The sequence below is a fragment of the Piliocolobus tephrosceles genome, chromosome 16 (genome assembly GCF_002776525.5).
Source record: "Piliocolobus tephrosceles isolate RC106 chromosome 16, ASM277652v3, whole genome shotgun sequence".
Classification (NCBI taxonomy): Eukaryota; Metazoa; Chordata; class Mammalia; order Primates; family Cercopithecidae; genus Piliocolobus; species Piliocolobus tephrosceles.
Window position 1 is genome coordinate 28,576,165 of NC_045449.1, and position 24,071 is coordinate 28,600,235.

Sequence of the window (24,071 nt, forward strand, 5' to 3'; positions counted from 1 at the left end):
GGCAGTGCTGGAAAGTATGTCAGCACCATACCTGACTCCCGGAATGCACTCAACAATGCCATTACTGACCACTTACTAGGAATAAAACCATCATTTGTTGAATACAACCCATTTCTTTTTACAAGTGTAGTGACGAGTGTTTTCTTCTAAGAAACCCCATTCATTTATAGACATTGCCTCAGTGACCCATTATGAAACAACAGTCACTAGTCTTTGCATGCCCATTGGGCAAGGGCACTGCGAGGCTCAGGAGGAGGCAGTGGGCTGGGAGAATCAAGAGATCAGAATTTTAAACTCAGCTCGGCCATTAGCATGCCTCAAGTACTCCTATCACATTTGTAAGAAAAAAGAGTTCACTGAAATGAATTCCAAGGTCTTTGGGTTTTTATTAGTATGCTTCTGTAGTTTCTGAGGAAATCTAAGGCAAAACTGAAGAACGAAGCCAGGCTTTCCAGTTCCCGAAATACTCCTCCTCTGCTTACTCATGTCCCCTGGAAATCAAGAAGGAAGCCAGGGGAATAGCTGCCATAACCAGGGATGAACTTCTTGTCCACTGCTGCCTGCTATGCTAGCAACAGCCTCGTAACTCATAATCACTTAGCCATGAGGAATGTTTCTAGACTCTCCTTTAGCTGTCTGCCCATTAGGAAGATGCTGAAGACAAAGAGAGGACCCAAGCAGGCAACTAGTTGGAGGACTTGTGCACGTTTCCTTCCAGCAGTATGTCACAGAGGTGGCAGCCCACTGGAGACAGGGCTGCCTGGGTTCTCCGCTCCAGGGGACCTTGAGCAGGCTACTTAATCTTTCTGTGCCTCGGTTGCCTGATCTTGCCTGATCTATAACATAGAAATTAGCAATCCCTACTAGATAAAGTTGGGAGATTAGCAGACTTAATATTTGTAAAGGGCTAAGAATATTCCTGGCAGAGAAAGCACTCTGTGAGTATGACACCAGCATTTCTTCTGTAGCACTACATGATGTCTACAGCTTTGTCCAAGTCTGAAACCCTAGAACTCTTAGAATTCGGTTCAATGTTTACACAACCCTACAGTTCTGCTAGGCTTCTATGGTGCTACTATCCTGCATTTGAATGAGCAAATGGATTTAATGCATTGTCAGGGAGCCGGCCAAAGCTTGAGAGCTCCTTCCTGGCTGGGAGCTCCTTGGACTCTGGCATGAAGGTAAGCTGGCAGCGAGCCTGACATGCTTTCATCTAGTTTCCTCGCTTCCTTCCTTTTCTGCAGTTTTCACTTCAGAGAAAGCGGAATCCTTAAAAATAGCCCTCTTAGTTCACATCTGTGGTCAGTCTGGGCTTAATGGTACCCCATCCTCCCCATTTGCTCATTTGGTCTCAGCAGTGAATGGAAAAAGTGTCTCGTCCCTTTCCTACTTCCTGGAAATCCCCAGGACGCTGCATTTGCTCAGCAGATTTAACAGCCCACTTATTGTTCATGGAAGATCCCTCCTCCTGCTTGACTCCGCCCTCTCTCTCCCTCTGCCTGTTTTCAATAAAAGGCAGAGACAGCAGCTGGAGGAACAGAGAGGCTGAGACTAACCCAGAAACATCCAATTCTCAAACTGAAGCTTGCACCCTCACCTCCAGCATGAAAGTCTCTGCAGCACTTCTGAGCCTGCTGCTCATAGCAGCCACCTTCAGCCCCCAGGGGCTCGCTCAGCCAGGTAAGGCCCCCTCTTCTTCTCCTTGAACCACATTGTCCTCTCTCTGAGTTATCATGGACTATCCAAGCAGATGTGGTACCCACAGTCTTGCTTTAACGCTAGTTTTCCAAGATAAGGTGACTCAGAAAAGGACAAGGGGTAAGGCCAAACACACAGCTGCTGCTGAGCAGAGCCTGAACTAGAATTCCAGCTGTGAACCCCAAATCCAGCTCCTTCCAGGATTCCATCTCTGGGACACACTCAGCACAGTTACTCTCCCAGCTGCTTCCAGCAGAGTTTGGGGATCAGGGTAATCAAAGAGAGGGTGGATGTATAGGCTGTTTCCAGACACGCTGAAGACCCAGAATCTGGTCTGTGCTTCATTCACCTTAGCTTCCAGAGACAGTATCAGGGAAACTCATGAAGGGGTATAGACTATTCAGAGCCTAAATGGAGATTCATGGCGGTGCTCCCCAGCTGTTCTTCCCTGGCGCTGATCATCTGGATTATTGGTCCATCTTAATGGCACTTGTAGGTATTATCTGGCTTTAACAGCCCCTCCTCTCTGTCCATTATCAATGTTATATACCCATTTTACATCATAGGAAACCAAGTCATTGGGTCAAATATCACATTCTAGCTCTGAGGTATAGGCAGAAGCACTGGGATTTAATGAGCTCTTTCTCTTCTCCTGCCTTCCTTTTGCTTTTTCCTCAGGACTCTTTTCTGCTCTTAAGATCAGAATAATCCAGTTCATCCTAAAATGCTTTTTCTTTGTGGTTTATTTTACAGATGCAATCAATGCCCCTGTCACCTGCTGCTATAACTTCACCAATAGGAAGATCTCAGTGCAGAGGCTGGCGAGCTATAGAAGAATCACCAGCAGCAAGTGTCCCAAAGAAGCTGTGATGTGAGTTCAGCACACCAACCTTCCCTGGCCTGAGGTTCTTCCTTGGGGAGCAAGGGACAAGCCTCATAAACCGAGAGTCAGAGAGTGCACTGTTTACCTTAATATACAAAGGTTCCCAATGGGAAAACTGAGGCACCAAGGGAAAAAGCAAATCCCAACATCACTCTCCACCTGGGTGCCTATTCAGAACACCCCAATTTCTTTAGTTTGAAGTCAGGATGGCTCTACCTGGACACCTATAGGAGCAGTTTGCCCTGGGTTCCCTCCTTCCACCTGCCTTCCTCCTCTAGTTCCCATGGCAGCCCATTGGTGCAGAATGGGATGCAATTCTAGGCCAAAATTGCAAAGGAACTTCATCTAACTCTGTCCTCCCTCCCCACAGCTTCAAGACCATTGTGGCCAAGGAGATCTGTGCTGATCCCAAGCAGAAGTGGGTTCAGGATTCCATGGACCACCTGGACAAGCAAATCCAAACTCCGAAGCCTTGAACACTCACTCCATAACCCAAGAATCTGCAGCTAATTTATTTTTCCCTAGTTTTCCCCAGATATCCTGTTTTATTTTATTATAATGAATTTTGTTTGTTGATATGAAACATTATGCCTTAAGTAATGTTAATCTTATTTAAGTTATTGATGTTTTTATTTTCTCTTTCGTGGTACTAGTGTTTTCTAGATACGGAGACTTGGGGAAATTGCTTTTCCTCTTGAACCACAGTTCTCTCCCTGGGATGTTTTGAGGGTCTTTGCAAGGATCGTTAATACAAAGAATTTTTGTTTTAACATTCCAATGCATTGCTAAAATATTATTGTGGAAATGAATATTATGTAACTATTACACAAAATAAATATATTTTTGTATAAAACCTGACTTCCAGTGTTTTCTTGAAGGAAATTACAAAGCTGAGAGTATGAGCTTGGTGGCGACAAAGGAACATGATTTCAGAGGGTGGGGCTCACATTTTGAAGGAGTGGGAATGTGGATTGGCCCTGGTCTTCTCCACTGGGTGGTCTCCTCTGAGCATCCATAAAAGAATCTTTATGTCAGGCCAGTTAGGCATTAAAACACCACCCTTCCAGTCTTCAGCATCAACTGCCCAGATCCCAATGACCCTGGTCACCCATTTAGTGAGAGCCCAACCCCCATTCCTTTTCTCACAGACCCAGACCCCTGCATGCAATTCTTATCACCATAGATAAGATGATTAGATTGAAGTTTCATAAAGATGATGAGACTTGAACTCATTCTTTGTGAATGAATAAGGCTTTTCCAGAAAAATTATAGGATCATTAAGAAAGGAAAAAGAAGAGTGGAAGCAAATACCTGGAGGTAGAAATGGTGATGATGTATATATCAAGGAGGGAGAACACCAATGAATCAGATGGGAATTTGGGCCCATACCAACATCAAGGGATGACATGTTAGAAAGGAAGGTTGAGTCAAGGGATTTGAATGTTAGGGTGAAGAGTTAGTACTCAACCTTGTAGGTTTAAAGGAAACGTTGAGAATCTTCAGTCCAATGAGGAGGGATGTGCCATGTTTAGAGATGCAGAGATAAGTTTCAGGAAATATAACTTGTTGATTTTACACATACACAGAGAAATAGGGACTAGTGAGAAGCTATTACCATGGTACAAGCAAGAGATGATGAAGGCCTAAATATGGAGCCCAAGAGGCAGCACTGGAGAATAATGAGCCATGCAGGGTGAAATGCTGCATGTTGTAAACGGAGGAGAAAGACCTATGACTTCAGATATGAAAACCTCATCTTCAAACCACATTTTAAGGTGGCAGCTTCCCTGAAACCAGAATGTGTTTCCCTCCATTACTATCCCCCCCATCCCAATCTCAGGAGCCTAGAATCATCCATTTAAACAGATGAGCCTCCTATTCCTAAATATCCACTTAATGTGTTTACTCCTTTGCATGATATTTGTCCCACCTGTGAAGCATTTGGCCTGTTTGGGCACCCACACCATCCCAACACTCAGGAAAGCAGATGTCTTGCTCTATTGAATAAACTGCATGGTTGTCAACTTCCCAATCTGATGGGGAAATGACCACTGTGTCAAGCTAGAGCAGGCAGTGCTTTTGGCAGCATGAGGTGCTGGGGACAACTTTGACTGGCAAGAAGCACACTCAGGTTCTCACCCCAGATCCAGCACTGACTCACTTTGTCAGTCAGGACAGGTCAGATATTCTGAGCCTACATCGATAACACAGGGATGACCTAGAAGAAGTTAGGTTCCCTTTCGGATCTGGGAGCACATCTCTTGGAAAACTTCCATTTCTACTAACTGGAGTTGCAGAGGGAGAGAGGGGATTCTGCTTCTACATTCCTGGGCCAGTCCAGGGTCACTGAATCAGACTATGGAATCCCTTCAAAGCTCCAAGTACCCTGATACATCAGTCAGCAGACAATTTATTGACAGCTATTTAGAAAACTCACTGACCCTCGCTCCAGGTCAAGCAGCCTTCCCTGCCTCTCCTCTACCCCTACATTCCCTGGCCTTGATCATCAATCAGGAGTGAAATCTCAAATTGCAGTAGATGCCAAGAGGCGAAAAGAGAATAAAATGCAAACAAATGAGACCTCATCACATGGCTTCTGAGCAGCAGCCCTGTGACACCAGGCAGATTTGATGCAGACAGTCTGGAAGGAGAGGAGGCAGACGAAGAGGGGATCCACGTGCTCAAACCCCAAATCAATCTGCTTACATTCCCCTTGCAGGTCACATCTCTTCATTTTCAGGAAATCTTGACTCCTACTCTTTTCCACCCAAGCATGGAATTCCTTGCTCCTTGCATGATGAAACTGAACACAGGGCATTGGCAGTGGTGAGACTCTGTTTTAGAAGAGAGTGCCAAGTGCAATGCATTCCTTTCCTGTTGCTGCCGACAGTCAGTTCCAGGAAATCTATGGTTTTTATGTCATGCTCAAAATTCTCCCAGCTTCTGCTCATTATTCAGATCCAAAGCCATGTCCACATCTATAGGTGTTAGTTACAGAAGCACCATATATCCAGGTACCAAAATCTGTATTAGTTTCTTACTGTTACTATAACAAATTACCATAAGCTTAATGGCTTAACACAACAAAAAATACATTGTCTTATAGTTCTGGAGGTCAGAAGTGATAATGGGTCCATAGGGCTATATTCATTCCTTCCAGAGGTTCTAGGGGAGAATCCATTTTCTTGCCTTTTTCCAACTGCTAGAGGCTACCTGAATTCCTCAACTCATGTCTCTTCCTGTATCTTCAAAATCTCTCTCTCTCTCTCTCACTCCTTTTCTTTCATAGTCACATCTTGTGTCTGACTCTGACCTTCCTGCCTTCATCATAAAAGGTGATTATATTGTGATTATGCTGAGCCCACCTGGATAATCCAGGATAACATCTTCATCTCAAGATTCTTAAGTTAATCACATTTATAAAATTTATTTTGCTATGTCAGGTAGCATACTTATAGAGCATAGGGATTCGATTAGGATGTAGGCTTTTTTTTTTTTTGGAAACGAAGTCTCGCTCTATTGCCCAGGCTGGAGTGCAGTAGCACAGTCTCAGCTCACTGCAACCTCTGCCTCCTGGGTTCAAATGATTCTCCTGCCTCAGCCTCCCAAGTAACTGGGATTACAGATGTGCACCACCGCATCTGGCTAATTTTTGTATTTTTAGTACAGATGAGGTTTTACCGTGTTGGCCAGGCTGGTCTCAGGTGACCCACCTGCCTCAGACTCCGAAAGTGCTGGGATTACAGGTGTGAGCCACCTCGCCCGGCCGCAAGGATGTGAGCATCTTTGGGAGGGGGACACTACTGAGACAATCACAGCCAGGAGCCAGGTGAAGATTTACAATAGGTAGTTGGACACTGTGACCTGGGCTTTGAGATCTGTATCTGGTTCGGTAACTAGATTGTCAGGTAAACTTTTGCAAGTCACCTTTTATCTGTGGGTTCATAGGCTGTGGATTTAATTTGTGCATTAAATGCTTCCTAAGTGACCTAAGGTACATTAGAGTCACCTGAGGTCTTTCCAAAACATCATGACATCCTCAAAGATTCTGATTTTGAATGTTACAATCAGGGGAAGGTTCCTCTTCCCATTGGTGTATTTTACGAGTTCCTTAGAAGATGGATACTGGTGTACAGATGAGTTTGATGCGATGTGCTCCTCAGTTCTCTCGTATTCAGGTCATTAGAGCTGATAGCCAGTCCTGCTAACCTCTGACTTGGGTTTTCATAATGTCCTCTGTTCTGACCTAGCCTTGACCAATTTCCAATCAGGAACAAAAGGGAGCATAGAGTCCAGACATTTAGGACATTGTAAAGTTTGAAATACATCTGCTTCACCATTCCAGGCAGTGGGATGGAATTTTTAAAAATGATTTGAACAACAAAATATCCATAAAGCCTTTCAGTTGGACAGAGTGGCTTCAGGAAGAGAGTGGGTTAGCAATGTGGCATTCCCATCCTAGCCTGGGAGCCTGATCCTAAAAGACAGTTATGGATCGGGTGTGGAGGAAGCACAGAAATATGCCAATCTCTATGAGTAGAAAGAGATTTTACATGTCTTTACTGGTAGATTGGAACAGTGCTAGTAATTTTTTGAGAAAATTATGTTGCCAGGAAAATCAGAAGCCAAGACTGAAAAAGCCTTTGACTATTCTATCTATAAAACAACTTCTGAATCTTCCGTGAGGTAGAAACAAGCCATGATGGCCACTGAATGAGGGCATGTCCACTGAGTTCCATGTACAGTGTGGCCAAGGAGAAGAAATGTACAAGCAAAGGCCTCACAGAAGGTGGATCTGGGGACCTGGACAAGGAAGCCCTTCCTGCAAGTGAGATCAGAGCCCCTGTTCCTGTTCCAGCAAGAGGCCCTTTTGATGTCTACCAAGCAGTATATCAGAATTGCTACAAATCAGTCATTGCTGGGTGTCTCTCAGACTTCCTTGTCCAATGAGAATGCTTATTTTAAGCATCTTCTTCCTATTCCACCTTGTAAATGAGTGTTTACATTGAGCAGATAAATTGTTCATTTTAAAAAAGTACTGCCAATGTTTCATTTGGAGGCTTATATCATTTCCATAAGATATCATTATCTTTGTTAAAGTTTTTAATTTTGAAAAATTTTGATTAAAAAACGCATACCATGAAATGTATCATATTTACCATTTTTAAGTGTATGCTTCAGTATTGTTAATGTTAATATACTTAACATTGTTGTACAACAGATTTGCAGAATGTTTTCGTCTTGTAAAACTGAAACTGCATACCCATTAAACAATACATGCTCATTTCCTCCGCTGCCCAGCCACTGGCAACCACCATTCTACTTTCTTCTTCTATGAATTTAACTTACACAATATGTGTCTTTTGGTGAACGGTTATTTTATTTAGCACAATGTTCTCAAGGTTCATTCATCTAGTTAAGGCATGTGTCAACATTCCCTTACTTTTTAAGGTTGAATACTATTCCATTGCATGTATATACCACATTGTGTTTATCCATTCATTCAGTGATGGACAGCTGGGTTGTTTCCATCTTGTGGTTATTGTGTATGATGCTGTTCTGAATGTGGATATGCAAATGTCTCTTCCAGATTCTGCTTTCAGTTCCTTTGGATATATACCCACAAGTGGGATTGCTGCATCATTTGGTAATCCTATTTTTATTTTTTAAAAGATCTACCGTACTGTTTCCATAGTAGCTGCACCATTTTACATTACCACTAACAGTAAACAAAGGTTCCAGTTTTTTCACACCCTTGTCTTTGCTTGTTATTTTCTGTCTTTTTGATACTAGCCATCCTAATGGAGGTGAGGTGATATCTCCCTATGGTTTTGATTTGCATGTTTCTAGTATTATTGAGTATCTTTTCAGATGCATGTTGGTCATTTGTATATCATCTTTGGAAAATGTATATTGAAATCCTTTGCCTATTTTTAACTGGGTTATTTGGTTTTTAATGTCGATGCTGCAGAAGTTCTTTTTCTTCTTTTGAGAAAGAGTTTCACTTTGTTGCCCAGGATGGAGTGCAGTGGTGTGATCTCAGCTCACTGCAACCTCCACCTTCTGGGTTCAATCAATTCTCATACCTCAGCCTTCTGTGTAGCTGAGGTTACAGGCATGCACCATCATACCCAGCTAACTTTTTGATTTTTAGTAGAGACTGGGTTTCACTACTTTGGCCAGGCAGGTCTCTAACTCCTAGCCTCAAGTGATCTGCCTGAATCACCCTCCCAAAGTGTTGAGATTACAGGCATCAGTCACTGTGCCCAACCTGAAATTATTTATATATTCTAATGTTAACCCCTTATCAGTTACATGATTTGTAAATATTTTCTCTCATTTCATAGATTGACTTATCATTCTGCTCATCTTGCCCTTCAATACACAAAAGTAAACACTTTTTTGATATAATTCCATTTATCTATTTTTGCTTTGGTTGCCTGTGCTTTTGGTGTTATATCAGAAAAAACCAGCTGGGCCTGGTGGCTCATGCTTGAAATCCCAGCACTATTGGAGGCTGAGGCAGGCAGATCACTTGAGGCCAGGAGTTCGAGACCAGCCTGGCCAACATGGTGAAGCCCCGTTTCCACTAAAAATACAAAATTAGCCAGGCATGGTGGTGCATACCTGTAATCCCAGCTACTTGGGAGGCTGAGGGAGGAGAGTCACTTGAACCTGGGAAGCAGAGGTTGCAGTGAGCCAAGATCATGCCATTGCACTCCAGCCTGGGCAAAAAGAGTGAAACTCCATTTCAAAAAAATTGTCAAATCCAATATCATAAAGATTTCCCCCTATTTTCTTCTAGGGGGTTTATAATTTTACACCTTGCATTTAGGTCTTTCATCCATTTTGAGTTGAATTTTGTGTATGATATAATAAGAGGCTCCAGTTTTTTTTTTTTTTTGAGACAGAGTTTCGCTCTTGTTGCCCAGGCTAGAGTGCAATTATGTGATCTTGGCTCACTATAACCTCCGTCTCCTGGGTTCAAGCGATTCTCCTGCCTCAGCTTCCTGAGTAGCTGGGATTACAGGCATGCGCCACCACCCCAGCTAATTCTGTATTTTTAGTAGAGATGGGATTTCTCCATGTTGGTCAGGCTGGTCTTGAACTCCAGACCTCAGTTGATCCACCCCCCTCGGCCTCCCAAAATGCTGGGATTGCAGGTGTGAGCCACCATGCCCAGCAAGGGTCCAGCTTTAATCTTTTCATTTGGATAGTTTTCCCAGTATCATCTGTTTAGGAGACTGACCTTTCCTTACTGAGTGGTCTTGATATGCTTGTCAAAGATCATTTGACCATATACAAGAGATTTTATTTCTGGGCTCTCTATTCTATTCTATTGGTCTATATGTCTGTCTTCATGCCAGTAACACATTATTTTCATTACTGTAGCTTTGTAATATGTTTTGAAATTGATAAGATGAGACCTTCAAGTTTGTTTCTCTTTTTCAAAATTGTTTTTTACTATTTGGAATGATTTGATATTCTATGTGAATTTTAAGATGGATTTTTTTTTTTTTTTTTTTTTTTTGAGACGGAATCTCGCTCTGCCTCCCAGGCTGGAGTGCAGTGGCTGGATCTCAGCTGACTGCAAGCTCCGCCTCCCGGGTTTAAGCCATTCTCCTGCCTCAACCTCCTGAGTAGCTGGGACTACAGGCGCCCGCCACCTCGCCTGGCTAATTTTTTGTATTTTTTAGTAGAGACGGGGTTTCACCGTGTTAGCCAGGATGGTCTCGATCTCCTGACCTCATGATCCACCCATCTCGGCCTCCCAAAGTGCTAGGATTACAGGTTTGAGCCACCGCGCCCGGCCTAAGATGGATTTTTCTATTTCTGCAAAAATACCACTGGGATTCTGATAGGATTCCATTGAATCTGTAGATTACTTGAGTAGCATTGTTAAGCTGTCAATATTAACAATATTAATTCTTCCAATTCATAAACCTAGGATGTCTTCTCATTTATTTGTATCTTCTTAATTTTGGGCAATATTTTGTAGTTTTTGTTGTTGAAGGTTTTACTTCTAAATATTGGTTAATCCCTAATATTTTATGCTTTTCAATGCTATTGTAAATGGAATTGTTTTATTAATTTTCTTTTCAAACTGTTTATTGTTCATGTGTATAAAATGTCTGATTTTTGTGTGTTGATTTGTTGTGTTGTATTTGTACTTTGCTGAATTCCTTTATTAGTTGTAACAGTTCTTTTGCATGTGTGAAATTTTCAGGGTTTTCTACACATAAAGTCATATCTTCTGGAAAGAAATAATTTTACTTCTTCCTTTCCAATTTAGATGACTTTTTTTTCTTGTTTGGTTCAGATGGGTCTTATTCCAGTGCTATATTTGGCAGAAACGACAAAAGCAAGAAAATGCTTTCAGTCTTTTTCTACTGCATATGATTTTAACTGTGGGCTTTTCATACATGGACTTTACTATATTGAGGTGGTTTCTATTTCCACACTATTTTCCTAGTTTGTTGAGTATTCTTATCATGAAAAGATGTCGAATTTTGTCAAATGCTTTTTTGTCATGAATTGAGATTATAATGTAATTTTTGTTCTTCATTCTGTTAATGTGGCATATTTCATTGACTGGTTTTTGTATGTTGAATTATCCTTCCATTACAGAAATAAATCCTACTTAGTGATAGTATATAATCCTTTTAATATGTTTTTGAATTCGGCTTGCTAGTATTTTGTTGAGGATTTTTGCATTAATATTAATCAGGGATATTTGCTGATAGTTTTCTTTCTTGCAGTACCTTTGTTCAACTTTGGTATCAGGGTAATCCCTGCCTTACATAGTAAGTTTGGAAATGTTTCCTTCTCTTCAATGTCTTGGAAGAGCTTGAGGAGTATTGGTATTAAATCTTCCTTAAATATGTGGTAGAATTCTCTAGAGAAGCCATCTGATCTTGAACTTTTCTTGCTTGAGAGATTTTCGATTACTGTTATAATCTTTTTACTAGTTATAAGTCTGTTCATATTTTCTGTTTCTTAATAACCATGTGTTTCTAGGAATTTATCCATTTATTACAGGTTATTCAATCAGTTGGCATACAATTATTCATAGTATTCTCTAATAATCCTTTTTATTTCTGGGGCATCAATTGTGATTACATCAATGAAAGATGTAATCACGTCTTTCATTGGTGATTTTCATTTGTGATTTTAGTTGAGTCTTCTATCTTTTCTTCTTACTTAATCTAGCTAAGGATTTGCCATTTTTGTTGATCTTTTCAAAACAACAATTCTTAGTGTTGTTGATTTTTTTCTTCTGTTTCGTTTATTGCTCCTCCATTCTCTATTATTTTCTTCTTTCTGCTAGCTTTGGGTTTAGTTTGTTCTTTTTCTAGGTTCCTCAAGGTATAAAGTTAGTTTGTTGATTTCAGATCTTTCTTATTTTTTAATGTAAGCACTTACAGCTATACACTTCCTTCTTAGCATTGCTTTCTCTGCACTACATAAGTTTTGTTATATCATGTTTTTAACTTTTTATTCTGAACAAATTTTAGGCTTACAGAAAAGTTGCAAAAATAATACAGACAGTTTCCTTATATCCCTTGCTCAGCTCCCCCTGACACTAACCTCATATTTTCTTCATATCTTGTAAACTTCGCTGTGTCTCTGCTCTATATATCTTGTGCAGTATGGCATCTGAGTCAAAGGGGCAACCTCATTTGAGTCATGTCATCCTCATAGTTGAGGGATGGTGGAGGAATTCATGAGAATATTAACTTCCGCTCAGAGATGACATATGTGACTTCTGCTTACACCCAATAGGGCAAAGCTAAATTACTGGTTGCACACAGAGAATGTCCTCACTGGGCTGAATGACCAAAATCCCACTGAGACCCAGAATAATTCTCATCTCAAGTTCTTGCAGGACTTCTAGGACTTTACCTAGGTCCCTTCTTTCTAAGATACTCATCTCCTTTCCTTATATCCAATGCAGTATTTCCTGAAAGTCAATCCCCCTTTCAATGTCTCAGTTTTGAAAAAACAAGACAGATTTAGTAACAACTTGTTCAGGAAGCTATCAGTATCAGTCTGAGTCCCTCCCTAGTATCTCTTCATCTACTACCCATCCTTATTTCCTAATGTTAATAATAATGACAGCTAGCACTTACTGAGCACTAACTGCATTCTGATTATTTTCATTTAACTTTTCATTTATTAACTCATTCTTCACAACAACCAAGAAAAGAAGTTACTTTTATTGTCTCTACTGTTATAGATGTGGAAACTGAATAACAGATAGAATAAGTAGTTTGACCATGGTTATGCAGGAAAAACAGGCAATGATGCAGGCAACCATTTCTTTTTTTTCTTTCTTTTTTTTTTTTTTTTCTTTTTTTTGAGACGGAGTCTTGCTATGTCGCCCAGGCTGGAGTGCAGAGGCGCCATCTCGGCTCACTGCAAGCTGCGCCTCCCGGGTTTACGCCATTCTCCCGCCTCAGCCTCCGAGTAGCTGGGACTACAGGCGCCCGCCACCACGCCCGGCTAGTTTTTTTGTATTTTTAGTAGAGATGGGGTTTCACCATGTTAGCCAGGATGGTCTTGATCTCCTGACCTCGTGATCCACCCGCCTCGGCCTCCCAAAGTGCTGGGATTACAGGCTTGAGCCACCGCGCCCGGCCGCAACCATTTCTTAAGCATGTTGTTCAGCTGCCTCTCCTGGAACTGAGCAGCAAATGCCTTTCTCTGCCTCCTATTTCCTGCGACATTTTGGTCCGTGTTCAGATAACATAGAACAATGTGGCTCAAAGGAAACCTCAGCCTATCAAATTAACACCTGGCAAATGTAAGGTATGCATGGGACCATTACCTGACTCTGTGCTCACGGCAAACATTGCATTCCAGTCACAGCAACATGAACTCAAACTCAAAGCAAGCCCTCACAATGCTCTCCAAGACATCTCTTTGGGCTGCCCTCACTAGTCAAAAGAGTTGATACCTGAGTAGCACCCTATAAAGTGTATCGTCTATGGTACACATAACAAAACAGAATAGTGGTTACCTCCTGGCCCCTGGTGACCACTGTTCTGTTTTCTGCTTCTATGAGTCTATTTTACGTACGTCATATAAGTGGAATCATTCAATATTTGTCTCTTTGCCACTGACTAATTTCACTTAGCATAGTGTCCTCAAGGTTCATCCACTTTGTCACAAATAGAAGGATTCCTTCTTTTTAAGGCTGAATAATATCCCATCGTGTGTATATACCATATATTCTTTATCCATTCATCTATTGATGGACACTTATGTTGTTTTTATAACTTGACTGTTTTGAATAATGTAATTACAAACAGGGAATGTAGTGGCATGCCATATTAAAAACAGTGAAAGAAAAAATCAATCAACAATTCTAGATAAGGCAAAGCTACCCTTTTCAAAAGTAAATAAGAAATGAAGACATTTCAGCCGTCCAAAAAATACTAAAGGGAGTTCTTCAGGCTGAAGCAAAAGTTATTCAAAGAAATAAAGAGCATTGGTAAAAGTAACTACATAAGTAAATATAAACGACAGTATAAATACTTTTGTTTATTTGTTTAAAATTATTTTTTCTTGTATCTTATTTAAAAGGCACATGCATAAAGTACTAGTGATAAATCTCTATTTAGGGGCACACAATGTATAAAGGTGTAATTTGTGACCATAACAATGTTAAGATGAGGATTGGGATGGAGCTATATAGGATCAAGTTTTATACACTATTGAAATTAAAATATTAATCTGAAATACGTTGTTATAAATTATGATGTTAATGATAGTCCCCAGGGTGGCCATTAAGAAAATAACTCAAACATATATAATAAAAATGGGAAATACAATGGTACAGTAGAAAATATTTATGGTTCATAAAGTAAAGTAGTAATTAAAAAGTGAGGAACAACAGATACATAAATATATAAAAAAGGGAAAATATCAGATGGTAATCCTATTTCATCAGTAATTACACTAACGTGAAAGGATTAAAACCCCCAACTAAAAAGCAAAGGTTGAGTAAATGAATTTTTAAAATAAACCAACTATACGCTATCTATAAGACACATGTTGTAAATTTGAAATCTCAGATAATTTGAAAGTAAAGGTATGGGAAAAGACACCCCATGGAAATGATCATCAAAAAAGAGCTAGTGACTATACTGTTAATAATATTAGACAAATAAATTTTAAGACAAAAATTGTTACTAGAGACAACGAAGGACATTCTTTTGTGACTGAGGGTTAAAAATACATATTTTTTAATCTGGAAGGAAATTAACTGCTTACATCTTCTGATGTTGATAATGTACAATAATTTGGTTGTTTTATAAGTGTTTCTAATTTTGCCATATTTTTACAACCAGCTGATATTGTCTTTAAATTATTTTAAAGTTTTTACAAAATTCTGCAACAATTCAACAGTCTCTCATTTTTACCATTCCCAGGTCTTGTGGGTGATAGGTACAGGCCGTTCCATCAGAAACATAAGCAGGCATTTTCTCTGGGATCTTAAGCAGGAACATCTTGGGGCACTTCACTTAAGGATTTTCTGAAGGAGAAAGGTTTAACCAACTGGAACCCATGAGTACTTCCTTGAGCTGCTGACCAGACAGATCCAGGAAAGGTAATTTCTGGGCAGGACTCCTATGTTCTACTACAACTTTGTGGATCATTCAGCAGGTTATCCATGATAGTTGTCTTCCAAAATAAAAGAAAAAGAAAGAAAAGTCAAAGGAAAGGGTTCTGCTTTATAGAAGCATCAAGTGGATGGAACATACACCCTGGGTTAGAAAATATGCTGTTCTAATGTGTTACATTAGAGTGAGCTGAGAAGACTCCATAAATAAGGAGATAGAAAGTAGGTCAACTATTCACCAATTTCTGGAGCTGGGAGTAATAACAATTTGAAAAAGAGCTAATTGAGGGAATGAGTAGCCTGAGCAAAGTCATAGGGGTAAGATAAAATGACGTAAAGCTAAAACCAGAATCAAAGCCTTGCATTGCTCCCAAATTAATATTCAAGGCTGTATAATGCTCAATTTCCCCATTGAATAATTTTCCTCTTTTGCATTCCATGTCCATGACGCATGGCCCAGTTACAGGCATGAGGACCCCACACATGGTCCCTCATCAAACCCCTTTTCACTGATATCAAAGGCGATTAGTTGGTGACTTTGTAATGTGTATGTGAGATGAGGAGCTGGATTAGTGGTTTCTTTGTATTCCGGAGATATGTGTGTGGGAAGAAGGACAAGAAGTCTCTTGTCTCTGATTCAAATTGAAGGTTTCTGATTTTGTCCATAAATTTGCCTTCCCTATATTCTTTTACTCGGAAAAATATGTTCACAGTTAATCGGATGTTTTAGAAACACAGTATTCTAACATCTTTATATGCTGTGCAGTTCTGATAGCCTATAAAGCAAATAGTGGCTTTAAAACACATCGTCAAATTCTTTTATACTCCTCCCATTAAGAGGTGTGACTATGTTCCCAAGCCTTGCACCCGGGATCCTTAAGCCATCATGCACAATATCTAACCATGTGGAGGGACCACTGGGAAGATCACACACACACACACACACACACAGAGAGAGAGAGAGACAGCTGTTGAAGTCCTCCCAGCCCAGACCCCAGATATTGAATGAAGACCTTGTGATATAGTCAAGAGCAAAAAAAAAAAAAAAAACCCAGAAAATTGTTACTGTTTTAAGTCACTGTTTTCAGATAGATTGTCATGCAGCAATAGATTACTAAAATAGACACTACTTTTAGGTACTATTATTCTAAGAATACTGAATTCTATTTTTCTGCTAATGTTCTATTATTTTACTTTTCTCTGGGTTTTAGAAAGCCACCAGGATTTAAGACATGAAGAATCTTTGAGTCCTTTGTGGAGTTGAGTCACAGTCTGAGTGTCTTTTTGTGGACTCATGTCCTAGGGATGCTGCTCCAAAGGGAAAAGGATAATATCCCTTGTATATCTTTGACTTCGGTATCCCTGATTCCTTCCTTTTTCTGTAGAGTGTGTCTCATTTCAGAGAAACTGGTCTCTTAATAACAGCCGTAGTTACATACTGCAGTTGGCCTGGACATAGACCCTACCTCACCTACCACTGCTGGTCTTAGCTGAAAAACAGGCTAACCTCGACTCATACTCTCAATTCCTATCCTCCCACTGAAGTACACTGACTCAGCAGATTTATTACTCCATCCTATGATTCATCCTCTCTGCTTCCTATAAAAGGCAGAGACAGAGCCCCTAGAGGAGCAGAGGGGCTGAGACCAACCCAGAAATCTCCAGTTCTCATGGGGAAGCCCATGCCCTCATCCTCCAACATGAAAACCTCTGCAGCACTTCTGTGTCTGCTGCTCACAGCAGCTGCCTTCAGCCCCCAGGGTCTTGCTCAGCCAGGTAAGGTCCCTCTCTCCTTCTCCTTGAAGCACATTTCACCTTCTCTGGGTTATCATGGACCAGTCAAGAAGACATGCTACCCACGGTCTCACTTTAACAGCTACTTTTCCAAGATAAGGTAACTCAGAAAAAGAACAAGGGGTGAGCCCAACCACACAGCTGCTGCTGGGTACAGCCTGAGCTAGAATTCCAGCTGTGAACCCCAAATCCAGCTCCTTCCAGGACTCCAGCTCTGGGAACACCCTCAGTGCAATTACCGCCCAAGTTGATTCCAGTAGAGTTTTGGATCGGGTGATCAAAGACAGGGGGCTTCTGGGGATGAATGTGCAGGCTCTTTCCAGATACCAGGAGTCCCAGAATCTGGTCTGTGTTTCATTCAGCCCAGCTTCCAGAGACTGCGGCTCCGCAGAGGTGGTAGGTATCAGAGAAACTCATGACCAAGCATAGAATGCTCAGAGCCTAAAAGGGGATCCATAGTGGGGGTACCCTTGCTCTAAGGAATTGGATTATCATATTAGCCCCTCCTAACAATGCCCAGAGTAGTCATCAATTCCTCTTCCACCTGTCAACTGGTGATGGTGCATCACTATTTCATAGTCCACAAAAGTGAAAGGGAGTTTATGAAATGCCTCAAAGGGCAAAGACACTGGACTTGGGATGGGCAGCTTTTGCCTCCACCTCCTTTCTCTCTGACTCTTTCTTCTTGCCATTCCCTATTTTACAAACAGAAAGACCCAGGACACACCCTCAATGGCCTTTTTTTCTTGTTGTTTCATTGCAGATGGGATTAATACTTCAACTACCTGCTGCTACAGATTTATCAATAAGAAAATCCCGAAGCAGAAGCGGGAGAGCTACAGAAGGATCACCAGCAGCCACTGTCCCCGGGAAGCTGTAATGTGTGTGGATGATGACCACCCACCCCTCACACCTCAGTCCTAGGTTCTTCCCTGGGCAGCAAATAGGACTAGTATCAAAATGAGTTGGAATCAAATACTACTGTGATGCAAACAGCATCTCTAATCTTATCCCAGACATTTTCCAGTGGGAAACAATTCAAGAAAATAAAGTGGCTTCTCACTCTCAGCTCCCTTTCTAGCTATCACCTCAGACCTCCGTTCCTTTATCCTGGAACCAAGAGGGATCCACTTGGGCTAGCAAAAAGAGCTGCTTCTCTGAGGCTCCTTCCTTTAGTTTACCTTCTTCCTCCTCCATCCCTGAGGCACCTCCATCAGCCAGGCTGACAAGCTAGACAGGTTTCCCATAGCGTTGGTCACACTCCCAGGCTGAACCCTCAAGGTGTTCCATCTAACTGTCTCCTTTCTCCTCCACAGCTTCAAGACCAAACTGGACAAGGAGATCTGTGCTGACCCCGCACAGAAGTGGGCCCAGGAATTTACGAAGCACCTGGACGAGAAAACCCAAACTCCAAAGCTTTGAACATTCATGACTGAACTGAAACCAAGCCATGACTTGAGAAACAAATAATTTATATACCCTGTCCTTTCTCAGAGTGGTTCTGAGATTCTTTTATTCTAATTCTAAGGAATATGAGCTTTATGTAATAATGTGAATCATGGTTTTTCTTACATAGTTTTAAAAAGTTATTAATATTTTAATTTAATCTTCCATGGATTTTGGTGGATTTTGAATGTAAAGCCTTGGATGCATATGTCATCTCAGTCCTGTAAAAACTGTGGGATGCTCCTCCCTTCTCTACCTCATGGTGGTATTGTATAAGTCCTTGCAAGAGTCAATGCAAAGATTTGTTTTAATTGTTAAGATATGATGCCCCTATGGAAGCATGTTATTATAGAATTACATATTTGCATATGTATGACTCCCAAATTTTCACATAAAATATATTTTTGTATAACAGCTGACATTCATTGCTTTTCAAAAGGATAAAGTAATAAAGCTGGTAGGGGTAACAGGGTGACAAGGTGAAGGGCATGGTTGCAGAGGTCAGGCTCACATTGTGGGGAAATGAGCACATAATGGACTCTGGGCTTTCCACCAGGCCAGACTTATCTGCATCTTAGGGAGAGGCAGCCGCAGGCTAGGGCCAGATGAACCCACCCCTCAGTTCCAGATCTGACATCCACTTCAGCCACTTGTTCAAATACCTTCCTTCCCTCTCAAACTCATTCGTTTTCTCACCATCCCGCACTCTACCCAAAAGCCTCTCCTCTCTTCCATTATATCAACCTTGTAACTGGCTGGTTTTCCCCCTTCCAATCAATTCTCTAGCCTCGTATAATACAAATGTCACTTTCATTAAAAAATCGAGTAGGAGAGCAACAGATGATTTGGCAAGTGACGGCCATCATTGATTTCTGCCACCATTGGTGTTCAGACCAAGTCCAACATTCCTTTCTACCCCTTCTTCAGCCCACCAGTTCTCACCCCCAAACACCAAAGTCAACATTAACAATGAGATTCAGAAAATGTGAATAATTATTGAGTTCATTCAAGGACAAAGCTTGAGGGTGGCCACTTGGAAAAGCATCAACTCCAAACAAATGGAAAGGTTTCAATTACATAGGTAAAGACAGAAGTTCCAGCTGGATTACAACATTTTTTGTACTAGACAAGGTGCATACGCCACAGTGATTTGATTGGTTACAGGTTACTGTGTTCCAAGGAGGATGATTTACTATTCCTTGAGGAGAGGTAGTGATCTGAGGGGTCTTACCTCTGCCATGGCTCAGTCTTCTTAATTGTTTACAGGAAAAAGCAAAAAGGCAAAAGTTGTAGGTGCATGCTGCACGACTCAGATTGCATAGCCACATTCCTCTCAAGGCTCAGAATAATTAAAGTCCTAATAGCTTTAAGTTTAAATTATCTGACGTTTGAGTTATTTAATTTCACACCAATAAGGAGGGTAATCTTAAATTCCAGCAGAGAACAACCGGCAGGCAGACTAGAAGTAGGAGTGAATGAATAGATGCTGTGAGACACGGTGAGCCCTCTGATACATGCAGATGTTAAGCAGAGTGTCTGATGGTAGGACAGGAAAGGAGAGAAGGGCTACATGTGCTCAAGACCAAACAGAATCTGCTGAAACTTCATTTTTGAAAAATTATAAAATCATGTGTTTTCATGCAGACCTTGTACTCTTGGGGACAGAGAATTAGAAAGAACAGGAACAGAGATGCTGGTATGTAACTGGGCATTGAGTTCAATGGGATTCAAAGATTAGGCTAGTTATACCAGTAATGTGCCTAGTAAATTTAGGCAAGTTACTTTACCTGACCATGCCTCCATAGATTGAGATGTAGAGTAGATCAATGAGTCATATTCGCATCAACATCACTTAGATACTAATTAAAAAAAAAAAAAAACCCATTTCCAGGTACCATTAGTAAAGACTCTGATATGGATTGTTGGGTGGGGAAAGTGTCCCTTACACATTTTTAACTATTTCTTAGTCATGTCTTGGGATCAGTGAGTTTCCCTGATGCTATCTCTTTCAGATCAATGTAGTCTCCAGGCTTGACCTGTGAATTCTGGCTTAGGCATAAGGAGTGTTTTTTGCTGGAACTTTCCCACCTGCTAGACTTTGCTGCTGGACATGTGCCAGTCCTAAGTAGCAGAGACTGCAAATGCCACCCAGATATCTGTGGGCTCTTCTATATTCTCCAGCCTAAATTGCATTTACCCAGGGGCTGTGTGGTTGAATTCTAACTAGTTGGGTGAGGGCTAAAATGATATAAGCCACTTTCAGACCTTGTCCCTATAAACAGCTCTCTCTTCCTCTGTTGTGGTAATGTTAGGGATAACGTGTCCCGTATAGCTCAATTTCAAGATGGAAGCAGTCTGTATCCCCAAGTAACAGGCCAACTGGCCTACCTTGAACTGTGACATGAAAAAGAAATAAACATTTGCTGTGTTAAGCCACTAAGGCTACTTTGGAACCTAGTTTAACCCTGATTAATAGAGGAATTAATAGCACAATCATGTGCTACCATTAAGAAAGTGAAATGTGTAGCATTGACTAGATATTTAGTAGCAAGCAGTGAGGAAGCTGATGTCACAATTTGAAGAAAATAAGAGATTCATGTTACAAAGTGTCAAACCTGTCAGGTGCTCTCTGCTAAAATAGTAGCTCTAAGGGGAAAGTTTGATAAAGATACATTAGTAACGTGTTGTTTCTTTCTGTCTTCCTTTTTGAAGGGATTCCAAGAAAGAGACGAGCTCAGAAAAAAGAAAAATCAACTGGTCCTAAGGTAGAAACGAAAGATAATAAAATACACAAATTCAGGACCTTACGTTGTTGGAAAAGCCATCTGTTTCTAGGTACCAAATATTGAGAGAAGGTATTTAAGGATGAAAAAAAAATCAGCAATAAAAGTCTTTTGGGAAAAAAATCTCTTAGTTGGATGAAATAACATAAAGCAAAAATCAGATTGAAGTTGTAGCCTTACCATTCGAGCCTCACAGCCTTCCTCATTAAGAGGAGAGGGAGAAGGAGAAGAAGAAGAAGAAGGAGAGGCAGAGGGAGAGGAATAGTGGGGGAGAGAGAGAGAGAGAACAATTGCAGAATTATAGCAAGAAAGAAACTTGGACTGTGGCTGCTGGCATATGGAACTGACTGAGAGTGAAGAGATCAGAAGCCCACTGTTATTACCAGAGCTGTACTATACTGTCAGTGAAACCGTAAGTGATCCTGAAAAGTTCAAAAAGAAGACAAACTCCAGGCCCTACAGTACAGCTTGCAGTCCTCAAAGGCTGCAGAGTCCCCAAGAAGACCATGTCTCTCTTCAATACTCACTTCAGAGGTGCCCAAACGGGAATAATGGAAAAGGAGGGAACTCACAAAGGAAACCAGAAACCAGGATCAAAAAGACAACAGAGCTCCCCCAGAGAGAGAGAAGCAGCCTAATCAAGGATGGGGGACTTGTTTTTCTTTTTATTATACTTTAAGTTCTAGGGTACATGTGTACAACGTGCAGGTTTGTTACATAGGTATACACGTGCCATGTTGATTTGCTGCACCTGTCAACTCATCATTTACAGTAGGTATTTCTCCTAATGCTATCCCTCCCCCAGCCCCCCACCCCCCGACAGGACCCGGTGTGTGATGCTCTGGATGGGAGACTTTTATAACATCTGTCTGAAGGATTTTAGGTTTGGCATGGTGCATTGGCCATTGATGAATGCCATCTTTCTTTCCATAAATGAGAGTGTTGACTGCAAGTACCCTGTCCTTTTCAAACTTGAAACATTAGGTAAGTGGCAAATTATTTGTCTTTTTAGTACATAAGTCACTGGACAAAGTAGATCCATAATCTCAGCTGATGGAAATAACTAACCATCATCAAGAGATCTTGTCCATTTAGGTTGGTACAATGACTAAATGGCACTTTAAGTTGTTTCTCTTGCAGGTGGATTATTTGTATACTTTACATGTGAGAAGAAGTAAGCAAAAGGCAGATTCTAATGGAAACTATTAGTCTTCACCAAATATCCATGTGATCCTCTTCATGTCTCAGCTTCTCTGCAGTTATTCTGGAGTTGCATGATGAGTGAAGGCCAATGTGAGGTAGGCAGAAGTGATGTAAGCAGCTTTTATGTCTGGTTCTTTAAAACATCCTACACAATCTATCAACCATCTCTCCACTCACATCTGGGAACTTGGAGGCCACACATTCCGTATGAAAGCTGTAACTGGCAAACAGCCTGAATCTGTGAGTCATTCCTAAAAGAGAGCACTTTTTGAGAGCTGCCTAACCACATCAGGTTACAATATAAACAAAGAGTAAATATCAAAAAGTAAATATTGCAGTAAGCCACTGAGGTTGTTGTTGTTATAGAAGCCTAGACTAGCATTACCATGACCAGTTAGCCCTGGAAAATAGCTACAACATTCTGTGCCTCGGTTTTCTACCTCTGTACAAAAGAGTAAAGTTAATTGCCCTAAGAGGATTATAACAAAAAGAACATTTTAGGGCAGGTACTATGTCTCACTCCTGTAATCCCAGCACTTCGAGAAACCAAGGTGGAGGATACTTGAAGCAAGGAGTTCAAGACCAGTCTAGGCAACAAAGCAAAGCATTTCTACAAAAACTAATAATAGACAGATGTGGTAGCATACCTATAGTCCTAGCTACTCTGGAGGCTGAGGCAAGAGGATCACTTGAGGCCCAGGAGTTCAAGTCTACAGTGAGCTGTGATGGTGCCACTGCACTCCAGCCTGGATAAAAGAGGGAGACACCATCTCTAATAAAATAAAATATTTTTAAATTTTTTAAAAAAATATTTTAAATAAAAAAGCTTTGGAAAACCTCAAGGCAACTCTGGGAAACAGGCTTCACTTTTGTGAATGATTTCACAGAAGAGGAAGACAGTTCACTTCTCTAAGTCTCCTTTTTCTCATCTTTAAAATGGACTTAATTAGAATAGGTTTGTTGGGAGGATTAAATAAGTCATCTCATGTGAAATGAAGTAAGATAGAGCCTTGCATAGATTGCATAGATTAGCATTGCCATTGATAACTTACTATCTTCTGAACACATTGTTAGCATTTTTACACTAGCATCAAGTTTGGTGTAATTCTCTTCCAAAAGTGATAAGAAACTGCAGAAATGAGTTCAGCGATGCTTGAGAAGAAGGAGTAATGAACCCTAATTAGTCCTGTTTTGCACAAAGGGAGATTGAGACTAAGAGTTACGACACATTTCAGAAGACAGGAAGTCAACAAACAGGGGCTCTAGAATCGGCTCAGCCTAAAGCACACAGTTCCCTTAAGGATTTTTTCACTGCTCTCCAAGCCTCTGGTGTCTATTCTTTTATTTTTATTTTTTAAAGAGAAGGTTGGAATAAAATCAACATCAATGTCTCTTTCCAGTTTGTCTATAACTTTGCAATATTAAAGGAGATCTAGAACACAGCTACAGAACAAAGTCAAGAGTCCTGATTCCTGGGATCCTTGTCTGCTGATCACTGATCACTCACGTCTCCCTGAAAAATTCCCTTTTTTCTTTTTTTTCCTTTCCTTTCCTTTATCTTTTCTTTTCTTTTCTTTTCTTTTCTTTTCTTTTCTTTTCTTTTCTTTTCTTTTCTTTTCTTTTCTTTTCTTTTCTTTTC

The 24,071-nt window shown here is 40.8% G+C and overlaps 2 protein-coding genes across 3 annotated transcripts in view; both read left to right on the plus strand.

The window, feature by feature from the left end:
• The first annotated feature begins 1,523 nt into the window (after positions 1 to 1,523).
• LOC111526876 (C-C motif chemokine 2) overlaps positions 1,524 to 24,071 on the plus strand; it is a 32,940-nt gene continuing 10,392 nt past the window's right edge. Inside the window, exons 1-3 of one of the 2 annotated variants that reach the window (XM_023192879.1) lie at positions 1,524 to 1,680; positions 2,452 to 2,569; positions 2,952 to 3,429. In XM_023192879.1, coding sequence (XP_023048647.1) covers positions 1,605 to 1,680; positions 2,452 to 2,569; positions 2,952 to 3,057 — 300 coding nt within the window. In that variant the 5' untranslated portion in view covers positions 1,524 to 1,604 and the 3' untranslated portion in view covers positions 3,058 to 3,429. Of the gene's footprint in view, positions 1,681 to 2,451; positions 2,570 to 2,951; positions 3,430 to 24,071 lie in introns of those variants that run through there. The other variant, XM_031934323.1, reaches the window with a different exon arrangement.
• Positions 16,843 to 18,859, plus strand: CCL7 (C-C motif chemokine ligand 7). The gene is made up of 3 exons (XM_023192878.2): positions 16,843 to 16,982; positions 17,764 to 17,881; positions 18,317 to 18,859. The coding sequence occupies exons 1-3, from the start codon at positions 16,877 to 16,879 to the stop codon at positions 18,420 to 18,422; spliced, it is 330 nt and encodes a 109-aa protein (XP_023048646.1). The 5' UTR covers positions 16,843 to 16,876; the 3' UTR covers positions 18,423 to 18,859.

Bases quoted from the DNA above. Each gene is read 5' to 3' on its own strand.
- CCL7 (XM_023192878.2), top strand. From the start codon at position 16,877: ATGGGGAAGCCCATGCCCTCATCCTCCAACATGAAAACCTCTGCAGCA. The intron at 16,983-17,763 runs GTAAGGTCCCTC...GTTTCATTGCAG, and splicing joins CCAGGGTCTTGCTCAGCCAG to ATGGGATTAATACTTCAACT. The intron at 17,882-18,316 runs GTGTGTGGATGA...TCTCCTCCACAG, and splicing joins TGTCCCCGGGAAGCTGTAAT to CTTCAAGACCAAACTGGACA.